Source organism: Rhinolophus ferrumequinum, chromosome 24, assembly GCF_004115265.2.
Source record: "Rhinolophus ferrumequinum isolate MPI-CBG mRhiFer1 chromosome 24, mRhiFer1_v1.p, whole genome shotgun sequence".
Classification (NCBI taxonomy): Eukaryota; Metazoa; Chordata; class Mammalia; order Chiroptera; family Rhinolophidae; genus Rhinolophus; species Rhinolophus ferrumequinum.
The window spans coordinates 38,749,062-38,769,541 of NC_046307.1; the positions used below are offsets into that span (position 1 = coordinate 38,749,062).

At 40.6% G+C, this 20,480-nt stretch overlaps 1 protein-coding gene across 2 annotated transcripts in view; it reads left to right on the forward strand.

The window, feature by feature from the left end:
• Positions 1–20,480, forward strand: part of CREBRF (CREB3 regulatory factor) — a 47,674-nt gene that overhangs the window by 9,870 nt on the left and 17,324 nt on the right. For both annotated transcript variants that reach the window (XM_033096252.1, XM_033096253.1), the window contains exons 2-7: positions 7,272–7,472; positions 9,915–10,040; positions 11,470–12,577; positions 17,317–17,511; positions 18,924–19,113; positions 20,312–20,385. In XM_033096252.1, the coding sequence (XP_032952143.1) occupies positions 7,464–7,472; positions 9,915–10,040; positions 11,470–12,577; positions 17,317–17,511; positions 18,924–19,113; positions 20,312–20,385 (1,702 nt within the window). In that variant the 5' untranslated portion in view covers positions 7,272–7,463. The remainder of the gene's footprint in view (positions 1–7,271; positions 7,473–9,914; positions 10,041–11,469; positions 12,578–17,316; positions 17,512–18,923; positions 19,114–20,311; positions 20,386–20,480) is intronic.

The following is a 20,480-nucleotide window of genomic DNA, read 5'->3' on the forward strand; positions in this document are numbered from 1 at the left end:
ATCTGTGTTAAAGAGAACAAGGCATGATTTAAACTTGAGTGGGGAGGATGAGGAAAAGAGTCCAGGCTAAGATCAGTGTTCCATGCCTGGATGTCTGACAGCGATGGTACTACTGACAGAACAGCAAATGTTTGGATGGGGAGGTGGCATGTTCTGTCCGAGGCCGCGGTATGTGAGCGAACATGGAAACACCCGTGTCTCAGATGGTAGGGTTCGTGCTTGCGTGTTTCGGATGAAAATGCAGATTTGGACGTCCTCTAGAAATGGTCTTTGAGGCACTGAGGGTGGAGATGGTGTCTGATGATAAGTTTGAATGGAGGCATCCGTTTACTGAATGACCTTGGACAAACCTCTTATCCTTGCTGAACTTTTTTTACTAATGTAAAAAACGGTCGGCAAAGGGTGGGGAGTCGTAATGATGCTAATACTTCTCCTAACTACTTCACCAAGTTGTTTTATGAAAGGACAGGGTGTAGCAATATGCTTTGTGATCTGTAAACAGCTACACAAATATAAACTGAATATTTTGTTGCCAGTGGTAACCAAGTGTGGCTGGGGTTAGAAATGCATTCTTTGCTTCTGTCTAAAATTGTCCCATGCTCTTATTCTTGTGCCCTGAACAACTTAAGTGGCGGGTGTCAAGGCTGCAGAAAGCCCCTGATACCTTGTAGTTGATAGTTTTCAGAAATAAAAAGTAGCTCTTCCCATTCAACTCACATTGATCCAAAAACCTGCTTTAATGGTCTTCCTTATTGGTTCCCGAAGTGTTTTAATTAAGCTCCCATATGTTGTTTCTGTAGCCCAAAGATTAAAGTTGGGTGAAACCTTTGGAAAGGAATTGAATAAAATTGTGAGCTGTCTTGTGTCTTCTTCCAAGACAGCATTCCAAGAAGAGATCACTTTTGAGATTTAGTATCTTTTCTTAGCTCCTCTGTGTTCTCAGTAAAATGTGGTTTCAATTACTTTAATTTTTGTGGCAAACCTAACTCATCCCCCATATTCTGTAAAGTCTTGGAGTGCGAGGCTAAAAGGAGACTGTTGCATTGACCCAGGGACAGAGTTCCCTAGGTGGGATGGCAGAAGGATCACTTCTGTTTATAGGTCATGCGTGGTGAGCACTGCTTGGCCAGGAAAACGCCCATTCCTCGCCCAGTCTGGGGGAAAAGATGTGTTTTCCCCTCATTTCTCTCCTCTTTCCCATATCTTCCCTCCTTAAAGACCAGCAGCATTAGGATTTGGAAAATAGATAGTGGGGGTCTTGTGCTAATAATTCCTCACATAAACTATCACCATCTAGTTTCAAGTTTACTTGCCTGTTTTCTAAATTTTGGAGTTCGGAGAACTGCTGTTGAAGGGTAGAGAATAGCTATTCACCGGCAGTTGTATTCACAGGGTTTATATTACATAACACAGGGAGAACGTGGCCTCACCTTTCCTCCAGTGTGTTCTTTGCGTAGGCAGCCTCTGCTTCCTCAGTGGTGTGGAGATTTGGGGCTCTCTGGTTTCTGCTGCACCATAAAACAGGTAGTGGCTTGACTTAGTAAGCATTGGAAGGACTGTTCAGCTTGTGTTTTGCTGAATAGTTTTCAAAAGGAGAGGACTTACTGAGTGGGACATAGGAAGTGTAGCAGAATGGATGGAATCTGTGGTGGGCGGGTCTGGTCTGCTGAGGAGCTCGGGCAAACCAGTGAACTGTCTTGCCAAACAAGGCGGTCTCCTGGGGCATACGCATGGGATATACTTTGAAATGACCAAGTCAGTGGTCCTTCCTTTCTCAAACCTCCATCTCCCCCTTCTCTCCCCTCTCTTCCCTTTCTCCCCTGTCTTTCAACTTTAGTTGGGGATTAAGCCTCAAAAGAAATGATTTGTTTAAATTAGGGGTCAGGACAGTTACTATCTCATTGCGGATCTGGTACAGTTTAAAGACAACGTGAAATGATGAGCATGAACCAGCAAAGGTCAGGAAAGATCAAAATAAACCACGATATATTAATTATGTAACAGTAACAGTATAAATGTGTTGGCATTTCTTACCACAAACAAATTTTTTTTTTTTTTTAAGATTTTTTATTGGGGAAGGGGAACCGTTCTTTATTGGGGAACAGTGTGTACTTCCAGGCCTTTTTTTCCAAGTCAAGTTGTTGTCCTTTCAATCTTAGTTGTGGAGGGTGCCGTTCAGCTTCAAGTTGTTGTCCTTTCAGTCTTAGTTGTGGAGAGCGCAGCTCAGCTCCCAGGTCCAGTTGCTGTTGTTAGTTGCAGGGGGCGCAGCCCACCATCCCTTGCGGGCGTTGAACCGGCTACCTTGTGGTTGAGAGGATGCGCTCCAACCAACTGAGCCATCCGGGAGCTCAGCGGCAGCTCAGCTCAAGGTGCCCTGTTCAATTTTAGTTGCAGGGGGCGGAGCCCACCATCCCTTGTGAGACTCAAGGAATTGAACTGGCAACCTTGTGGTTGAGAGCCCACTGGCCCATGTGGGAATCGAACCGGCGGCCTTCGGAGTTAGGAGCACGGATCTCTAACCGCCTGAGCCACCGGGCCGGCCCCCACAAAGAAATTTTTAAAAATATTTTTAATTTTGGTAAACATAAAATTTTCCACTTAAACCATTTTTAAGTGTACAATTCAGTGGCATTAATTGCTTTGGCAATTTTGTGTAACTATCACCACTGTCTATTTCTAGAACATTCTCATCATCACAAATAGAAACTCTGTATCCATTAAACACTAACTCTCCCAGCCTCTAGTAACCTCTATTCTACTTTCTATCTTTCTGAATTTGCCTATTCTGGCACCTCGTGTAAGTGGACTCATATAATATTTGTCCTTTTGTGTCTGGTTTATTTCACTTAGCATAATGTTTTCAAGGTTCATCCATGATGTAGCATGTATCAGAATTTCATTTTTATGGCTGAATATTTTGTTGTATGTATGTACCACATTTTGTTTTTGTATTCATCTGTTGATGGCCACTAGAGTTGTTTACCCCTTTTGGCTATTGTGAGTAATGTTGGACGTGGTGTACATGTATCTGTTTAAGTCCCTGCTTTCAGTTCTTTTGGGTGCATATCCAAACATATATTGCTGGATCATAATATTAAGTTGGTGCTCAAGTAATTGCGGTTTAAAAGGTTGAAAATAATGGCAAAAACCACAGTTAGTTTTGCACCAACCAAATAGTAAGTCTGTGTAACTTTCTGAGGAATGGCTAAACTGTGTCCCAGCTGCACTATTTTACATTCCAACCAGCAATGCAAAAGATTCCAATTTTTCCATATCCTCACCAACACTTGTTATTTTTCTTTTTTTTGGATAATAACCACCCTGATGGTGTGTTAAAATGTTTTGAGTATCTACTCTGCTGCATGTTGGATGACTCAGAGTACTGCTTACCATTGTGAGGGACCAGTTCCCTCGAGTTACTGAGAGGGAGCAGGGCCTAAGCCAATGTCAGGTCAAGCAGGAGCTGCAGGATTGCAGCCATCAGGTACAGTATCTGCTATTCCTAAGACATTTACATTTATAAGGAGGTTTCTGTTTCTCTTGATGTCAACCTTTTCAAGTAGTGGACTCTCAGGGATCAGATGAAACTCTCAGATTCAAAAGGGCACAATTGAGTAGCTCTTGGATGTGTGTGAGCTGCCTGGGGCACACCAGTCAGCTCTTGGGTTTGGCTTTGAATGTTTGGATTAATGATTTGAGCAGTCCCAGAGGGGAGCCTTTGTAAGAAGTTCTTTGACCTTGTCATCTGTCTTGACCTCTTGCCTCGCCTGATGTACATAGAAAGCCTCAACATACTTCCACACGGAGAACCAGGAAAACCAGGAGGAGGACCCGGGGGACAGGGCTGTGAAAGAGATTGAAGCTCTGGTGTCTTCAAGTGGTACCATTGCTGCTTATGAGTCAGTCATTTGCCCCATCTCGCTGCTTCAGAGAGCTGGTTCCCTGTTACCAGAGTATCTTCCTGTGCCTAGGAGCTATTCAGTAGTTTTGAAGGAGCCCTGATAGGAAATCTATTGGTAAATATTATTTCTGATGGACCACAATCTTATCTCCCTTGAGAAATAAAACTGGTGGGAACTGGTGAGCCAGAGCTGTGAATAAAAGGAAGTAAGGGGAAATAATTTAGCCTTTCCCCTAGTTTTTTTGTTTGTTTTTGTTTTGTTTTGGTAAGAAACACTAGTCTTGAGGTCAGCTTGAGGGCAGAGTGGAGGATTTTATGATCAAATGAGTTTGGGAAATGACATGTTTTATTCATCTCTTGGTGATCTGTAATGCGCCTTACACCTTAAAGTTTCCAAGAAGTCCTGCATAAATGCAGTATAACAGTTTTGTTTAATACAGTGTTTTCCAAACGTCAGCAACCCTTTTTGTGAATAACCATCTAACATTCCTTGGAGCAAATATTCCTCAGGTCACACAGTAGGAAATTAGATTATTGCTATTTATGTACATTAGTATCAAAGCTTTGAGGAAAAGAGGAATATTCGGGAGCCCAAAGAAGTGTGAAGGCACGCTGAAAAGCAAGTCGTTACACCTGCCTCCTCAGGTTCCTCAGCCATCTAAGCACTAACGTGCCCTTGTAGATGGCTCCCTGGTACAGGGGATAGTTTTGGAGTAGTGTATCTTATGGAAGAGTCCGGGTAATGGTAATTGCTGTAGAAGCCTTTATTTAGTTATGTTTTCTTCCACTTTCAGGTGGGGGATTTTGTTGTTCATGGTTGTTCTCAATATATGTTTGGAATGGTACCGAGCAAGCATTTCTGGGAAATGGGTGCAAAACGTTGGGGATGAGGATAGTTTGTTGTGAAGTTGGGTCACTAGTTTTAGAATCCAGAAGAGTTTATTTATCAATTGAAAGAGATCCCACTGTTTAGAGGGTAGAGTTGGCCCTCCCCCATTTCTGTTCACTGCTCCCTGAGACCCTAGAAGAAACTGAGGACCTTGAACTATCCCAGGCGAATGAGCTCAACCCTTTACATGGTGGATACCCTCTCTTGGGAATGGGTGTCTTTAAAACATTCAGCCTCGCTGCCAATAGCTGTCACAGATGTTGAGTTTCTGAGCTGGACTAGCTATGGGACAGAAGAAAGCATTGGCAAAATATATCTGTTGATAATAATCACCTTTCAGATTTATTACTGAACCCTAATTTAATATCTCATTTAATTCTCATAACATTCCTATTACATAGTTAAGGGAGAATAATTGTAATCCCTCAGTCTGGGAGCTACGGCAAAAATTTAAGTAACTTGCTCCAGTTCATAAGTCTGTTTAGTTTCAATTATGGGATCAAAACTGGAATCCAGGTCTCCTGTCTCTCAAATAAGTGTTCTTTTTGCTAACTGCATTGACTGAAGTTTGCTTTGAGGCCAAGTGTCTAAATACAATTTTAAATAAATATTTATATTTGTGTGGAAGTGTTCTGGCATGGAAAATTTGGTGGCCAGAGAAATGAGAAGAATGAGGCTTAGAAAAGTTGACCTACCCAATGTTGTACTCGTATAGTTTTCATGTGAGAGCTACAACTAGCTTTTCGGCTTTTTTGTTTGTTTGTTTGTTCAGTATTTTACTGATAAACCAAACTGTTGGTAGATGGTATCTTTAGTGGATGCAAATAGATAGATGTTGAAAAGAACTCAATCTCTTTTTGAGTCCTCAACGCTGTTGCCAGTATGGGTCAGTTTTGGCTTTTACAGAGAAGCAAACTTTTTCCCCAGATCCAGGTTAGACCAGAATTACACTGGGACACTTTGTTGAATGCATCACTTGAATCATATACCTTTTTGGGCTCTAAGTACTTGGTCTAGACAAGGCGGCTGACCTTGTTTGTCGCGGAATCAGAGGAAGAGTCCGTCAGGGCTGAGATTACATATCAGCAGCAGGACCGAGGTGTGAGGCCACATCAGGAGCAGCTCGGCCAGGGCTGGGGTCAGTCCACTTAGACTGTAGCAGGAGTGAATTCTACTTCTAGGCCCAGGCTGGGCCCTTGATGATGGTGTTTCCTAGGCTAGAACAGACAGCTCGGAATGACAACCCACCAGAGGGGAAAGCCCAGTGAAGATCCAGGAAATACAAATGGTTGTCAGTTTATTAATCGAATTAAGTGGAACAATGATTGCATCCCTTGTTGACTATCTCTTATATGTTCAGCAAGGGATCTTTGAAATTGAAATAATGTGCCACTCTAACCTTCTAGCCCAGAGAATGTGTTGACTACAGAAGGCAACTCAGCTCAAATTGACTCTTCACATTAATCTGAGAAATGATACTGGACATAGACTGAATGAGAGCAAGGAGTTCAGTGTAGACAGTGGTTCTCAGCTTTTAGAGAGGGTCCGAGTCACCTAGAGGGCTTTGTTAAAACACACAGCTGGGCCCCACTCCCAGAGTTTTTGCTTTAGTAGGTCTGTGCTGGGGCCCAAGCTTTTGTATTTCTAACAGATTTCCAGGTTCATGCTGACACTGCTGGTCCTGGGATCACACTTTGAGGACCACTGATCTATGAAAAGATGATGAAATGGATATAGCTATTTAGTTTCTATTAAGGCCTTCACAGAGGAGGGAAAAGGGAGCTAACATGTAAGTCTCTCCCACAGTCAAGACCCTGTGCCAAGTGATTTGCAATCATTATTTAATTTAACCCTTAAAACCACTGCAAAGCAGTCTTTATTCTTGTTTCCCCCTCAGCATACACGTTTAAAAACTTACTGGGATAATTCTTACTGCAAGGACAGCTTTCACTTGTAACTCAAAGAATAATGTGTATACCATTACAAATGTGATTTTGTTTAATGTAGAGGACATGTTAAATTCCATCATCCATCACTATGTGTTCATTGCTCTTGTAGCTTTATGAGTAATTTAAGATGTTGATTAATTTAGCAGTAATGATTACACAATAGATGGAATTAAATGTTGAGACATTGTTCTCTCATACGCAACATAAAGTAAATGGGAGCTTTACTTTAACATTAAGTCTATAACACATCTTTCAGATCACAGGAAAAATGGGCCTATGTTAATTTTTCAGGTTTTTTTGTTTGTTTGTTTTTTTAATGTGGCAAATTGCTTATTGATCAATCCTATTTTAGAAATAAATAAAGGGAAAAACGGTGAATTATAGAATAGTTGGTATTAGGACCAAATACTTGATATAGTAATCACTTGATTTTGTACTCCTTTAAAGTATTCTTTGTTAATGTCTGTTTTTTGAAAGGTCAGCTTGTTTTTAATGGTTTTCAGTGAACTTATTTTGTGTTTTTGTTCCACAGATTCAAACAGAATTATTTAAAAAAAAAAAAAGGCAGCGATCCAAGCAGTTGAATTGAAGGCATTCTGGGGAAACCTGCCACTGATTGTGAAAATCATCTTTGGTCTTGAAATTAAAAGTAAAGCTGGAAAGGAATTTACAAACGAGAAAAAAAAGAAGTTTGGGATCGGACTCACAGGATCTGGGCTTGGAAATGCCTCAGGTAAATCATACGGAGTAGGTGCAAGGCGTTACATTTTCCCACCACAGAAAGTCAATACCATTGGTTCTGTAAGTTCCCTGATTTTTTTTTTAATTAGTTTCAGGTGTCCAAAACAATGTAATAGTTAGACATTTATACCCCTCACAAAGTGATAACCACCCCCCCACCCCAATCTACTACCCCTCTGACATCATATATAGCTGTTACAATTCCTGTGGCTATATGTATATTAAATTATAGTTGACATTCAGTATTATTCAGCTTCAGCTTCAGGTGTACAGAGCAATGGTCAGGCGTCTACACCGTCCATGAAGTGGTCTCCCTAATAAGACAAGTGCCCATCTGGCACCCTACAGAATCTTTACAACATTATTGATTACATTCAAAAAAATATATGCACCCCTATGTTTATGGCAGTTCTCTGATTCTTAACACAATTTGACGTACTACCTTTTTAAGACATCTTACTTCAGATTTCAGCTAGTTTTGAATATATATCCTTCCTTCCACTGCTTCTGTTTCCTCCTCTGCTACAATTTTTAAGTTTAATGAGCTTGATACAGGGAACACGGTAAATGAAAAGTTGGTTAAAAAGTGGACAGATCTGCTGACTTTATAAGGGCTAAACCAACTCCCCTGAAAATTAGTCGGCCACACAAACCCTATTTCCATCTTCTCATTTTCTTCTTGTTTCCCAATAGTTCCTTTCCGTTCATGCTTGTTGAATTTAAAAGTAATTAAGAAGAAATGGTGAGGGACTTCAACCTCTCTGTCTTTCATACACGTACATATATACCCATACACACACATATCTATACCTCCCACGAAACATGTCTTAAGAATGATTATATCTGTTTATACTGCTACTTCGAATTGATCAGTTCTGCTTTGAGGCAATAGCTGAAACAATAAATGAAGCCCTATTAGTCCCCACTTTGCAAGAAGTTAGTCCCAAACTTCTTCCCTTCCTCCTCCGGTGGTTATCTCTTAACCCCTCATCTTTTTGTAGTCAGGGCCGGGGAGAAATCTAGAAATAATGAGAGGACAGGGATTCTTAGGTGGCTCTATGTCACGCTAGGCAGAATCATGTATGTTGTGAGCGCAGGAAATCAGCAACTTATTGGAACTGTCTGGTGACTTGGAGGCGGGCAGCAGAGGCAAAGAAAGGGGATTTGCTAGCTGCTATTAAAAAGACAGGTGGCCTGCCTGCACCCCAAACTCCCTGCCAGGCGCACTACACATGCTCATCTCGCGTTCTTTCTCATTCAGGGTTTAATTTGCTATTTTAAAAAAATTGGAAAAAAAATTCAATTACAGTTGACATATAATACTACTACATTAGTTTCAGGTGTGCAGCATAGTCATTAGACATTTATAATTTTCTGTTTACTGATACTTGAATGTAGGACTATAAAACACCTATTTTGAGCTTGCAGCCTGGTAGGGCTGGAGAAAATCGGAGAAAGAAAAGAATGAAATAGAATGAAAAAAAACAACAAACCATGATATGAGAGTGTGTGTGATAGTCCGTGGTAGGTAGAAGGTATATGAGTAGAAAAATACGATCTCATAGACTAATGCCATTTTTTAAAGTTTTTGCAGAAACTTGCAGAAGAACAAAAAGGCAAAGAAAGGATTTTTATTCTTTCCCATCTTCTTTTTTCGTGTAAGTTGGATTTCACAGCGAGGCCGTTCCCTGTTTGGGCCACTTTAGTTAGGAGTGTGAGCCCTGCCTTCACTCTGGAGTGATTTGTAGAGATGTTGAAATGGAAAAGAGGGATGGAGTAAGTCTGGTTGCCGAGTCTGTTTCCCTTTCTTATTTATTATAGAATGAATTGTACCCTTGTCAGGGATCAGGATTAAGGCTCCTGAGCTCACGCCCAAGTTTCTGGTCTCACCCAGGGGATTTGTGCTATTTGGCTGATCCTATCTCTACCGCGTTCCTGGAGGCATTTGTTGGACTAGAGATGCCCAAATTGTCTTCCAGCTTGTTTTGGGAAATAAGATAATGGACTCACTTAGGAGTAGAGTTAGACTGACCTGCTTCCTTTGTGAAACCCAAGAAATTCTCCACTTCAGAGAATTAGAAAAGAGAGTGTAGTTAGAGATGGATTTGAAGAGTGTATATATATATCTCCAAATAAAAGTACTCATTAGTGTGTATGCTGACTCTGGTGGTTAAAAAAGCTTCAGTTTTTAGAAGTTAGGTGTTTGTTATTAACAGTTGGCACTCTTTCTTTTTCTGTGTTTAAGCATCTTATTTTCCTAATATACGTCCACACTTTAATGCTAGTTAAATCTCTTAAATGTACTAAACAATAGAAAAAACACAGAATTGTTTCCTGAAAATAATGTTAGTAGACATGGGGGTGGGACATACATGTAATCAATTGGTCTTGAAGTAGTTGTTAATGTTCTGAAATTCACCCCACTCTGTTGTAGCCCAGTGTAAGCGGGATGGATCCGCCTTTTGGGGACGCCTTTCGAAGCCACACATTTTCGGAACAGACTCTGATGAGCACAGATCTCTTAGCAAACAGTTCAGATCCAGATTTCATGTATGAACTGGTAAGTAACATTTTCCTGGATTCTGCTTTGATTTGGGGTTAAAGGGTTGTGGTAGAGTTTTTATTTATAAATGACTGAAAGAAAAAAGGATGTGATTAGGACAGATTTGGTTCTTGTGACTATCAATCTAATGATTTTAGAAGGATGTATGAACCCATTGAAAGTAGTAAAAGGAAAGGTTATCTAAATACCTTTAAGTCTGGTTTTTCATGAGGAGGATGGGAAGCTGTCTTTTTTAACATGCCTAATGCTAAAGGACTTTTCAACTGAAAAATTGAGGATGATAACATTGAGCAAGGCACATGACACAGAATGTGAGACAAATACGGCAATTTTAAGCAATACCTAGACATACTTATCGTTTGTTCTGGAGGTAAATAGACACTTAAAATTCCTAAGAGAAACATTTAAAAAATAATTGTAATTACATACAACTTAAGAAACACAGAAGCGTATAAAAACTGGAAAACTAAGAACACAACAAATTGGTTAATTTACTATCATTGAATTGTATACTTAATACGGTGAATTTTATGGTATATAAATTATACTTCAGTGAAGCTGTTAATACACATACACACAAACAGAAGCAAAAACAAAAACAAAACAAAAAACCCTAAAGTAATGCAACAATGAAAACAACAAAAACAAACTGGGAAACTGGAAACTTCCTTATTTTCTTCCTGAGCTTCCACCCTCCAAACCTTCTCTCCAAGCGTAAGTACTACTGACAGAGTTTTTCTATGCGTATGTAATCATATGAATATTTTTAGTAGGATGGCATATTTATAGGTACAGTATTCTATAACCTTTTTTAACCTAAAAATACATGGTAAGCAGCCTTTCATGTTAGTACATTAGAGCCTAACTGCATTCTTTTTAGTGGCTGCATAGTCTTACTCACATTTTAAAAGTTACATCTCTACTCATGAGTATTTTATTCCCCATGGCCACGAGTTGTTACAAGGTCTTACCAAGGGTCTTAACCCGTATGTGGCTGAGTTCCAGCTCTCTCTCTATATATTTAAGTTTTCTCAAGAAGACAGACTCTTCTGTGATGAAGGTAAAATCTTCATTATTTGCTTTGTAATTGAAGCTCATTTCTAAGGAGGTCTCCAAATCCTTCTAAGTCAAAGATCAGGAAATGTAAACTTTTCTTCAGGAAGAGTGTTTACAGTCAAGTTCAAGAGCCCTTCCTATTTGGACCATACCTAAGCCCCACAGGGGACATATTTTCCCCCTTTTTTTCCTTGCCCAAGGAAACGATGTTGTATGGAAGGGTAAAGTGTCAAGTGAGGAGCCTTTATGTTAAACGAAAACAGACCACAGGTGGAGTACTAATTCATCAGTTTGATATGTGGAAGTGGATGGAGGTGAATATTTCTTTCCTAAAATACGGTGTATAATTTTTTTTTTAAACCTTTCTCAGGACAGAGAGATGAACTACCAACAGAATCCTAGAGACAACTTCCTTTCTTTGGAGGACTGCAAAGACATTGAAAATCTGGAGTCTTTCACAGATGTCCTGGATAATGAGGGCGCTTTAACCTCAAACTGGGAACAGTGGGATACATACTGTGAAGATTTAACGAAGTACACCAAACTAACCAGCTGTGACATCTGGGGAACAAAAGAAGTGGATTACTTGGGTCTCGATGACTTTTCTAGCCCTTACCAAGATGAAGAGGTCATAAGTAAAACTCCAACTTTGGCCCAGCTTAATAGCGAGGACTCCCAGTCTGTTTCTGATTCCCTTTATTACCCAGATTCACTTTTCAGTGTCAAACAAAATCCCTTGCCCTCTTCATTCCCTGGTAAAAAGATCGCAAGCAGAGCAGCTGCCCCCGTTTGTTCTTCTAAGACTCTTCAGGCTGAGGTCCCTTTGTCAGACTGTATCCAGAAAGCAAGTAAACCCACGTCAAGCACACAAATCATGGTGAAGACCAACATGTATCACGCCGAGAAGGTGCACGTTCACGTTGAATGTAAGGACTATGTGAAAAAGGCAAAAGTAAAGATCAGCCCCGTGCAGCCGCCGCAGCCGCAGCCGCAGCCGCAGAGCCGGCCGGCGTTGAGCCAGGCCCGCGCGGACGCAGCCACGGAGAACACCTGCGCCTGCGGGGTGGCTGCAAAGAGGCCAGAGAGGAAAGGCACGGAGCCGCTTCAGGGTCAGGCCACTCCAGCTTTGCCTTTTAAAGAAACCCAGGAACTATTACTCAGCCCCCGGCCCCAGGAGGGGCCCGGGGCCGTGGCAGCAGGAGAGAGTGGCAGCCTGTCTGCCAGCACGTCGGTCTCAGATTCATCCCAGAAAAAAGAAGAGCACAATTACTCCCTGTTTGTCTCCGACAACTTGGGGGACCAGCCAGCCAAGTGTAGTGCTGAGGAAGAAGAAGAGGACGAGGAGGACGCTGAGGACGAGGACCACGACGAGGGCTTTGGCAGCGAGCATGAGCTGTCGGAGAACGAGGAGGAGGAGGAGGAGGAGGACGACGAGGATGAGAAGGACGATGACATCAGCGACACTTTCTCGGAACCAGGTATCGTGATGCTTGGGGTGACTGCCCGCCCGCCTCCTGCTCTGGGGTAGGAGGTTCGCTGCGGAGGCTGTCTGTGTCCTAGTCTGGGGGTTAAAGGACTCAGCATGTTGGCTTGGGTATGGAATTGCTTTTTTCTACTCAGACAGTCCTAAAACAATTGCTCTTGCTCCCATAGTGGTTCATATGCTGGTTCCTCGAGAGCTCCTTCTCAGTTTATTTTATGTTAAGTGACCCGATTTGTCACTCTCTTGAGCAGCTGTGCCAAGATGCCAAGAATGGATTGGCTTAAAAACCATTCCTGTCGATGCACATGTCCCCCTATTGCAGTTGAGGTAGGTGAGGAGCCCTGGTGTGAGCCCGGGCAGGATGGTTTGTGTTACACACGCCCATGACCGACAAAGCCTGCGGATGGACAATGTGAGAGAGCCTTTGCTTTGTCTCTGCTGCGTCCTTCATCTGCACAGTATTTTTCCATTTAAGAAAAAGACATGCTATAATTGAATGAGCATGAAGGAGACTCTGCTGTCTTTATATACAGTGCTTACAAATAAAAGGGAGAAAGAAAAGGAGACCTGTGGGGAACTGGTTCATTTCAGCATTTACATGCTTGGGCTAGTGCCACTGTTGGCTCGTGCAGTTGATTTAGGAAAACGGTGTTGCCAAGTGGCACACAGTTTAAAATGCACAAAGAAGAGGAGACCTTCAAGTTGAAGCAAAAGTTATTTTTTTCAGAAATAACATTGATACTGTAACATGTACATAAAACACTAATTTACAAAAAAAAAAAACTTATAAATTGTCACAGAGTACCCTATTCCCTTTTGTTGTGATCATTGCTGGAATTTCCAGCAGTGTAAACATTGGTATTTAGTTTTTGGAAAGGTTTTTAAGGCATAGTAGCTGCTTTGTAGGCACTAGAGCACTGTTACTGCTGAAAGACTCCTTTTACTGCCATCTTTCTGTTACACAAATGCTTAGATTTAGGTATTTGATAGAACCAAGTTGTTTGACTTGGGTGGAGTTGCAAGTAAGGAAAAGGTACTTTATGTTTAATGTGGAGGAAAAGGAGTTTTGCTTTTTCTTTGGTTTACTTTATAACTCTGTATAGTCTAGATAGAACAATTGTCTTTTCTACTTAGCGGGAAATTTTTTCTCTCAACAAATTAATAAAATCTGCCTTGAGATGTTTCAAGGAAAGTTGTCTCTGTAACTGGTGCTAGGTTACTTTGTTTCCTCCCATAGGAAGATCAGAGTGCCATCTGTGAGTAGTCCGGAAGTCTTGCAGGTCAGCCTATTGATTGAGTCCATGTGTAGGGTTGGATAGGGCGGTAGGGGAGGGTGAGACAGACAGGAGATGCGTAATAACCACCGAGGGAAGTTTACCTGTTGGTGCTGAAAGGATTGTATAAATCAGGAGTAAGGGAATCTCACCATCACCAACCAGGCGAGGACTATACTGCCTAGCCCACTTCTAGTTGTAGTTTTGCTTTTCTTTGACTTGGAGCTCCACTTTAAATTCATTCTTGATCTTTTGACTTGGTTTCACCTGGATAAATGTGTTGAGAGATGAATAGGCCCATGAAGAGAGACCTCTTGATAGGCTGACCCTCATTTCTATTTTCTCAGCCTTTTGACTGTGATAGAAAGGGGGAACCAGTGTTAACAGTTGGTGTCCTGTCATGCCACATTCTCTTGCTGGTGTTAAGCAACCAGCTCTGCTGTAAAGCAGAGATGGATTAGCTGGTGCTCTGCTCCGCACGACTCCCCTCTTGGCACTGTGTAACAATGCTAAACGTTTGGACGGCATTTCATTTACTCACTTCCGGTTGACTTGAAGTAAAACCTCTTTGGTTAGTATTACTTGGACAATTCTCACAAACTTTAATGAATGACATTCTTTAAGCACAATTTTGTGGTTGTAATTTGGGCTCTATTCACATTTGCTAATGAAAATTTCCCTTTTTCTTTAAAGAAAGAGCTAAACAAGCGACTTCAGGAATGAGAAAGTGAATTGTTGGTGAGAAGAGCAGGAGGAAATTCTTTGAAGCAGAAACGTGGGGATAGTTAGAGTTTCTTCAGAGCGCTAGCTGTAGAGTGGGCTGATTGGTTTAATTCACAGCAGTGTACAAAGGCCCTTTTGTGATGACTGGGTCCCTTGATGCTGGTTCTTGGCAGTTCACTAAAACAGTGCCTGAGCCTACAAAGCTCCAGGAAAGGTGTAAAATGGACTTTCAGTCCTGTTTCTGGACTGGCTCCCAAGTTTTAATAGAGCCTATTCTGTGGACACGCTACAACTGCTTGGGGTCATGGATTACATGGTTGTAAGACTAAGAATTGGGCCCGCAGAATGAGTTTATTTTGTAATCCCTCCTAAACATTTTTACGATTGACTTTACCAGCTTCATGGCAGTCGTCCTCCCTAACCACGGATGTGTAATCGGCATTCTAGGCAGTAAAGAAGCCTTTTTGACTTCCTTTGGATAATCAGTCAGGAAGGAATGAGTTAGATCGGTTTGGTGACCCATCAAACGAAGGGAAAAGCCTCCTTGGGAAAGGCTGCCTTAAACAAATCATTCATTTGTTAAAAAAAAACACTTTTTTTAAATGAGTATCTCCTTTTGTGTCAGGCACTGTGTGTGTTAGGTATTGTAGGGATTGGCCATACAGAGGTGGACAGACTAGACGTGGTCCCTGTTTTCATGGAACTAACTTAGAGCTGAGTAGGTTTACTTGCTGTTAGGACTTCTGTCTTCTAATCTGCTTATGTGTGCTGTGACTTGGCAAGAGACAGATGCCGCGTGAGAGCTTCCTAAAACCTACCTGACCATAGAACTCACTTGGGGATGAAGGCATATCTTGTAGTATAGTATTCCTCAAAACATACTTTGGGAAATAGTAATTACCTTAAATGCTAGAACGAGGGTCTAGGAATATAATTTTTCTGCATTCTACTAGATCGTGGTAGTCTCTGAGTTGAAAGGTAGATGACCTTAACTAACAAATCCATTGTGGGGTGTGTGTGGTGTGTGGTGTGTGTGTGTGTGTGTGTGTGTGTGTGTGTGAATTTAGGGTGAATTTATGTTGTATACTAGTAGAAAATATTTAAATATTAGGTCAGAGAAAATTGGCCACCCTTAAATACTTTTTTTTGGAAAAAGCATTTTTGGAATATACATAAACAAATAAAACTGGTAACTAATTTGGGTGAGACAGAAGAAATAGAAATCTTCATGAGCCTTTGAATTTAACGTGGAATGTATGTGAAAAAAAATCCATTTAGACCTTTAACTGGATAGGCACAGGGAAAGTGGGAAGCCCAGTAGGAGCTCGATTCCTTGAATCAGGGGGCCTAAGCCAGTCCCAGGCTCTGCCAAATCACTTACACCCTCCATGAGCATGTTTCTTTGTGTGAATGGGGTTAATAACCTCTTATACCAGGTTCTTACAAGTCTCAAATGAAATATGTGTAAGTGAAATATATGCATACAAGTTGCTAGCTGAGGGAGCCTGTCAAATAACGAGTTGTGCGGATGGGTTCACCCCTTTTAAGTGTACATTTCTGTGAGTTTTGACAAGTGCATGCGGTCACGTAGCCACCACCCCACAAGCAAGATATGGAAGAATTTAATCACCCCCTCCCCCAATTTCCCTCGTGTTCCTTTATAGTCAGCCTCTCCCTACACCCCCAACTCCTGGCAACCACTTTGTCCCTGTAGTTTTGCCTTTTCTACAAGGTAATATAAATGCAATCATAGTCTTAATTCTGAATTTGAAGAAAACCTGGTAAAATCCTAATTTTTTCCCCAGACTCACAGATGTCATCACTTTCTTAGTGTCAGTTCCAGAGGAGTCATGCTTTTTAGGAGGGAAAGTGGTTATTTTTGCTTGGCCAGTGCTGCCCAGTTTTTTCTGACTAGCTAGTAGGGCTGTGTACATCCTGGGCACGGCCCATCCCCACTGCCCCATGTACCTAGCACTAAATACGTGGAGTACATCTAAGATAGGCGTTCTCTGCGGGTATTTGAGACGGACAGGTCATCCTGTATTGGGTCTGACCAGTATTTCTTGCAGCTCAGAATTAAGTATTTTCTGAAACTTCCCATTAGCAAGGAAAATAACTTCTTAAAAAGTGAAGTAAATACAAATTCCTTCCAGTAAAATATTAGTTAGACTAAGCAAATGAGTTTTTAATTTGATAGCCTAGTGAAAACTTTCATTTTTATGCTTTTACAAAAGGGATAAGTTGGGAGGTAGGAAGAAAACCACTGCTGCCTCACAGATTCTGCTTAGTAGGATACCATTCCAGAAATAGATACAGTCTTCTGTCTGGGTATGTTTCAGATGCATAAATATTAGAAAGAAGACATTTTAAAATCACAGTATAGTGGCCAAGTACTTTCATCTAATGGTGCTTTTGACATTTCTGTAGCTATATTTCATTATACAAACAAGTGTGTCATACACTAACTTACAAAAACCAAAGAGAAACCCCAGGAAGATAAATAGTGTGATTATCTATGTTTTTTGATCTCTGAATATCTTATGAGATTTCTATATTAAAAGTTACATTATGGACCTGGTTTATTATCTTTGACATGACAATAATAAACCATGATGTTTTCAGATGAAAGGAAATGTATCAAGTGACAAATAGAAGGGTTTTTTTTGTTTGTCCTGATTGGTTTATTGAAATTTATGGAACTTAAAAGTTGTGGGGGGGCGGCTTTCTTTCTTTTAAGGTTATGAAAATGATTCCGTGGAAGACTTGAAGGAGATGACTTCAATATCCTCTCGGAAGAGAGGCAAGAGAAGGTACTTCTGGGAGTATAGTGAACAACTCACACCGTCACAGCAAGAGAGGATGCTAAGGCCGTCTGAATGGAACCGAGACACCTTGCCAAGTAATATGTATCAGAAAAATGGCTTGCATCATGGTAAGACGGGATTGCGGTCAAATATTTTGTATCAGTTTAAATAGAGATACTAAACCATAATGCTTAATCATTGTTTGTAGGTGTTCAACCCTTCCTAGGAAACTGGAGAGGGGAACAGTAGAGCTGCTTTGTTTGCTGTTCACTCACAAATAACTTTTACCAGTCTTGAGAGCCCTCACCTAAACAGGGAGAAAGGCCTGTGTAATAACAATTTCATTTCTAGTCACTTCTCATTCTACTTATTCTACCCAGGAAATGGTCAGGAGACTGCTGAATCCTGACCTGTCACAGTTGCTATAAACCAGAAGTGTTGGGGAAAAAGAGATTGGGATCAAAACGGTGGTGGGGAAAAAAGAGGAGGGGGATGAAAAGAAAGGAAGAATAGTTTTAAGAAAAGGAGAGAGAAGAGTGGAAAAGTAGGAGTTGGGAGAAACTTGTATCTTAGGTAGGTTACATTTCAAAATGTGAACCCCGGCAGATGGAATTAAATAGAATTTTTTCTGGATAAATGTTATTTTTACAGTAATCCAAAGTCTGTTCCATATTTTTACATCAATCCAAAGGGGAGGGCACTAGTAAGTTTGGTGCTCAATATACAGTTTAGTAATCACTCATGCTACGGATTTAAGTTGCTAAGCATTTTTGACACTGGAATTGTGTCAGAAGTATATTTGTGACTCGTTTTCCCTTTCCACTGGCACCCGGGTCTGTACTCTACTGTCTCTCACTGAATAAAAAACCTGGTTTTTGCCTTCAGGTCAATTTTCTACCAGAAATGAAAAGACAGGTCCAATAAATAGGTTCAGATAGCATGTGGAGAGTACTAGACAAGTTGTTTTGTGTGTTGTAGTTCTGAGGACAGAGCCTGCTGTGACAGGGTAGGACCCCTGGAGTCTTTTGCAATGTTATTTATCAAACTAACCGAAGAAGAGCTTTCAACAAAGGCAAGCCTTACTTGTTGGACTTTTGAGTCCAACACAAGAATAGACGTATACATCTGACAAATTTTCAATCATAGCATCAAAACATCTTGGTTTGGGTAAAATCTTGAAACTTTTTCTGACTGTCTGTTATACCCTAGCCCTGATTGGTGTGTGCAGGTGAACTTGCTCTCCAGCCCCAACGTTTGAGGTGCTTATTACTGATATGCAAATAACTAAGAATCTCATACTAGGGCTGGAAACCTTCAGGTGGAGAAAGACTTGGAAAAGGCTGGAGCTGCCATATTACACTCATTTCTTAGAGTCACACGTGGGGAGGAGAGGAAATTAGCTCTTCCAGGTTGTTAACATTCTGAGACTTCCGAAAAAGAAAAGGAGGTGGGGGGAGAGAACTGTGATTTTAAAATATGGCTGTAGAATGTGTTTCTTAAATAAAATGATCTAATTGAACTTATTTGAAACCATCTATAGGAAAATATGCAGTAAAGAAGTCACGGAGAACTGACGTAGAAGACCTGACTCCAAATCCCAAAAAGCTATTGCAGATAGGCAATGAACTACGGAAACTGAATAAGGTGATCAGTGATCTGACTCCAGTCAGTGAGCTTCCCTTAACAGCCCGACCAAGGTCAAGGAAGGAAAAAAATAAGCTGGCTTCCAGGTAAATGCTAATCATGTTCACTCGTGTGAATAATGTCTAGAAGGGGAGGTTAGACGTTCCCTGAGCTTTTAGAGAAGCTCATCTGACCCTCAACCATTTATTCAGAAAAATACTTTTTATAAAGACTACAATGAGAGTATTGTAAGTTTTCCTTTGAAAGTAAAACAGTATTTATGCTTGATGGAAAAAGTTTTTAAAGGAGAGAGGTGAATGGACTCAAGTCCATTGTAGTATAACAATGAAAAATTTTACCATTTTAGCTTTGTTTTTTATTTGTTCTATAGTAATTAAAATTCATCCCTTTTAATGTACACTTCTATGAGTTTTGACAAACATATCCAATCATATAACCACCACCACAATCAAGGTATTGAACATTTTCATCATCTTAAAATATTTCCTCATGCCTCTTTGTAAAGGTAAACCCCTTCTCCTACCCGGAAGCCCTCACAAGCACTGACCTGGTATCTGTCCCTACAGTTTTGCATTTTCTAGAAGGTTACGTAGATGGTATCTGACTATATGTAGCCTTTTGAGTCCAAGTTCTTTGATTGAATGTGATGCATTTGCGATTTGTCCCTGTGGTTGTGAAGAGTAATAGTTTGTTCCTTTTATCGCTGACTGATATTCCTCGGTAGGGGTATACTGCAGTGTATCCATTCACCAGTTGAAGGACTTTGGTTGTTTCTAGTTTTTGGCAGTTATGAATGAAGCCACCATAAACACTCGCTTACAGGTGTTTATGTGAACCTAAGTTTTCATTTCTCTTTTTCATTTCTCTTGGGCAAATACCCAGGACTATGTATTTAATTTTATAAGAAACTGCCAAAATAGCTATATCCAAAGTAATAAGGTAAGATTTTTAAAAATTACTGTTTTCCACAGTAATTTACATCCCCACCTGCAACATATGAGGGTTTCACTTACTTCACATTTACAATTGTTATTGTCAGGTTTTGTTTGTTTATTTTGGTGTACTGGTCAGAGCTTTATTTTTGAATATGTACTTAAAATTATTAAAGGTCAGTTTGTATAAATGATTATATTATGTGTTTTTTGGTAACTGAGTTACTTATTATAAACATCAGTAGGCAGTGGTTTTTGGTCGCTATTAGAAAATGTCTGACAGCAGCAAAGAGAAGTATATTCTGAATGTTCACTTAAAAAAAAGTGAACTAATTGCTCCTTCCTTTCACAGGGCTTGTCGGTTAAAGAAAAAAGCCCAGTATGAAGCTAATAAAGTGAAATTATGGGGCCTCAACACAGAATATGGTAAACCTAAACTTTTAAGAATTTGATTAACCTCCTGTTACTTTGCTGACCACTCTCTTTTTGGTTTTTGTTGTGTGCTTTCCCTTTATTCTGTC